Source organism: Octopus bimaculoides, chromosome 7, assembly GCF_001194135.2.
Source record: "Octopus bimaculoides isolate UCB-OBI-ISO-001 chromosome 7, ASM119413v2, whole genome shotgun sequence".
In the NCBI taxonomy this organism is placed as follows: Eukaryota; Metazoa; Mollusca; class Cephalopoda; order Octopoda; family Octopodidae; genus Octopus; species Octopus bimaculoides.
This window is the reverse complement of record NC_068987.1, coordinates 95898336-95900666: the sequence shown is the minus strand read 5'-3', so window position 1 is coordinate 95900666 and position 2331 is coordinate 95898336. Positions and strand designations below refer to the sequence as shown.

The window sequence follows — 2331 nt, the reverse complement described above, 5'->3', positions numbered from 1 at the left end:
ATATATATATATATATATATATATATATATACCCGTGCTGGTGGTACATAAAAATCACCATTTGAGTGTTGCCAATGTCAGTGCCACCTGACTGGCTCCTGTACCAGTGGCATGTAAAAACACCTTCTACACTCTCGGAGTGGTTGGTGTTATGAAGAACATCCATCTATAGAAATCATGTCAAAACAGACAATTGGAGCGTGGTCAGCTACTGTCAAACCATCCAACCCATGCCAGCATGGAAAATGGACTTTAAATGATGATGTTGTTGATGATGATGATGTTCAATAATACAAGCAGTGGTCATATAGCTTTGATAAGAATCGGATGATGTTGAATTCCCCCCCCCCCACTCTCTCTCTAACATTTTAATGGATCAAATATAAGATTGATTAAATGAGCATAAATGTTGCATTGCAGCATTTGGCAGTATGCTAATCAATTTGAAATATACATTAATCATGAATAAATCTCCATTCTTTTATGCGTGTGTGTGTGTGCTTAATGATTCTGCCAGTTCACCACCATAATGATAATAATAATAATAATAATAATGATAATGATAATAATAATAATAATAATAATAATCATCATCATCATCATCATCATCATCATCATCATCATTTGACGTCCGCCTTCCATGCTAGCATGGGTTGGACGATTTGACTGAGGACTGGCAAGCCAGAAGGCTGCACCAGGTTCCAATCTGATCTAGCAGAGTTTCTACAGCTGGATGCCCTTCCTAGCACCAACCACTCCGAGAGTGTAGTGGGTGCTTTTACGTGCCACTGGCACGAGGGCCAGTCAGGTGGTACTGGCAATGGCCACACTCAAAATGGTGTTTTTTACGTGCCACCTGCATAAGAGCCAGTCAGCGGCACTGGCAATGACCTCGCTCAAATGTTTTTTCACATGCCACCTGCACAATAACTCTTTCTACTGGAGGCACAAGGCCTCAAATTTTGTGGGAGGGGACTAGTCGATTACATTGACCCCAGTGTTTTCACTGGTACTTAATTTATCAACCCTGAAAGGATGAAAGACAAAGTCGACCTTGGTGGAATTTGAACTCAGAACATAGTGACAGGCGAAATACCACTAAGCATTTCGTCTGGCATGCTAATAATTCTGCCGGCTTGCCACCTTAAAGATAATAATAATAATCCTTTCTACTATTGGCACAAGGCCTGAAATTTGAAGGGAGCAGACTAGTTGATTACATCAACCTCAGTGCTTCACTGGTACTTAATTTATCGACCCTGAACGGATGAATGGTGAAGTCAACTTTTGGTGGAATTTGAACTCAGAACATAAAGACAGATGAAATGCTGCTAAACATTTCACATGTCATACTAACAATTCTGCCAGGTTGCTGTTTTAATGATAATGATAATAATAATCAATTCTTTTTATTAGCCACAAGGACTGACATAAAATAACATTAAATGACATGCAACAACAGAAAAGACAAAAACAGGACGATACAAAAAGTTTTTACAGTGTGTAAACAATATATAACAATAAAAAATTAAACAAATTAAAACTGACAATAGGGGAGGCACTTTAAGGTCCTCGTGGAAAAACCTACAAAAGCCACATGTACCTGATCAACAGAGCAAGAGCCCTTCTTTAATTTTTCACAGGTGTACTCTCAGTCCTTTCACACTGGCCGTTTTTCCAACATTCACCCACCTTTCAACAAACTTGCTAAAAGGTAACACTTCCCTCTCCACCCTCAACTTCCTTTTCAAGTGAAACTTCAAAAAGTTGATGAGGGGCTTGGCCAAAGAGGAAAGTGTAATAAACCCATATATGCACATTCACAAATTCATAAGCATTATGTTGCAATATACAGTTCATAACTCATTATATATTGTTGTATATTTCAGCATTTCACATTCTTGTAATATCTTATCTGCGAGCCCAAAGTTCAATATTGCTACAACAACACTAGATCTGGTTTATTCACAAGCACTTTGTTGGTAAGAGTCAAACCTTTCTCTTTTAACAGCTTTCTCTCACTCTCCCTCTCTATCTCTTACTTTCTCTCCCTCTCTCTCCCTCTCTATTTCTTACTTTCTCTCTGCCTCCCCCTTTTTTCTATAGTTCTCTAACATGAAATTTTTAACTTTTTTCTTTCATTCTTTATTTTGCATTTTATATTTCTTTCATTATTTCTTTTTTCTTCCTTCCATCTTTTCTTTCTTTCTTTCTTTCTTTCTATCTATCTCTCTTTTTCTCTATAGTTCTCTTTCTAACTCACTTTTTAACTTTTTCTTTCTTTTGTTTTATTTCTGTCTTTATTTACTTTATTTCTCTATTTTATCTTTT

At 37.0% G+C, this 2331-nt stretch overlaps 1 protein-coding gene across 1 annotated transcript in view; it reads left to right on the top strand.

The window, feature by feature from the left end:
* LOC106868847 (transmembrane channel-like protein 5) overlaps positions 1 to 2331 on the top strand; it is a 95083-nt gene that overhangs the window by 75966 nt on the left and 16786 nt on the right. The window contains exon 13 of the mRNA XM_052969462.1: positions 1890 to 1982. Coding sequence (XP_052825422.1) covers positions 1890 to 1982 — 93 coding nt within the window. The remainder of the gene's footprint in view (positions 1 to 1889; positions 1983 to 2331) is intronic.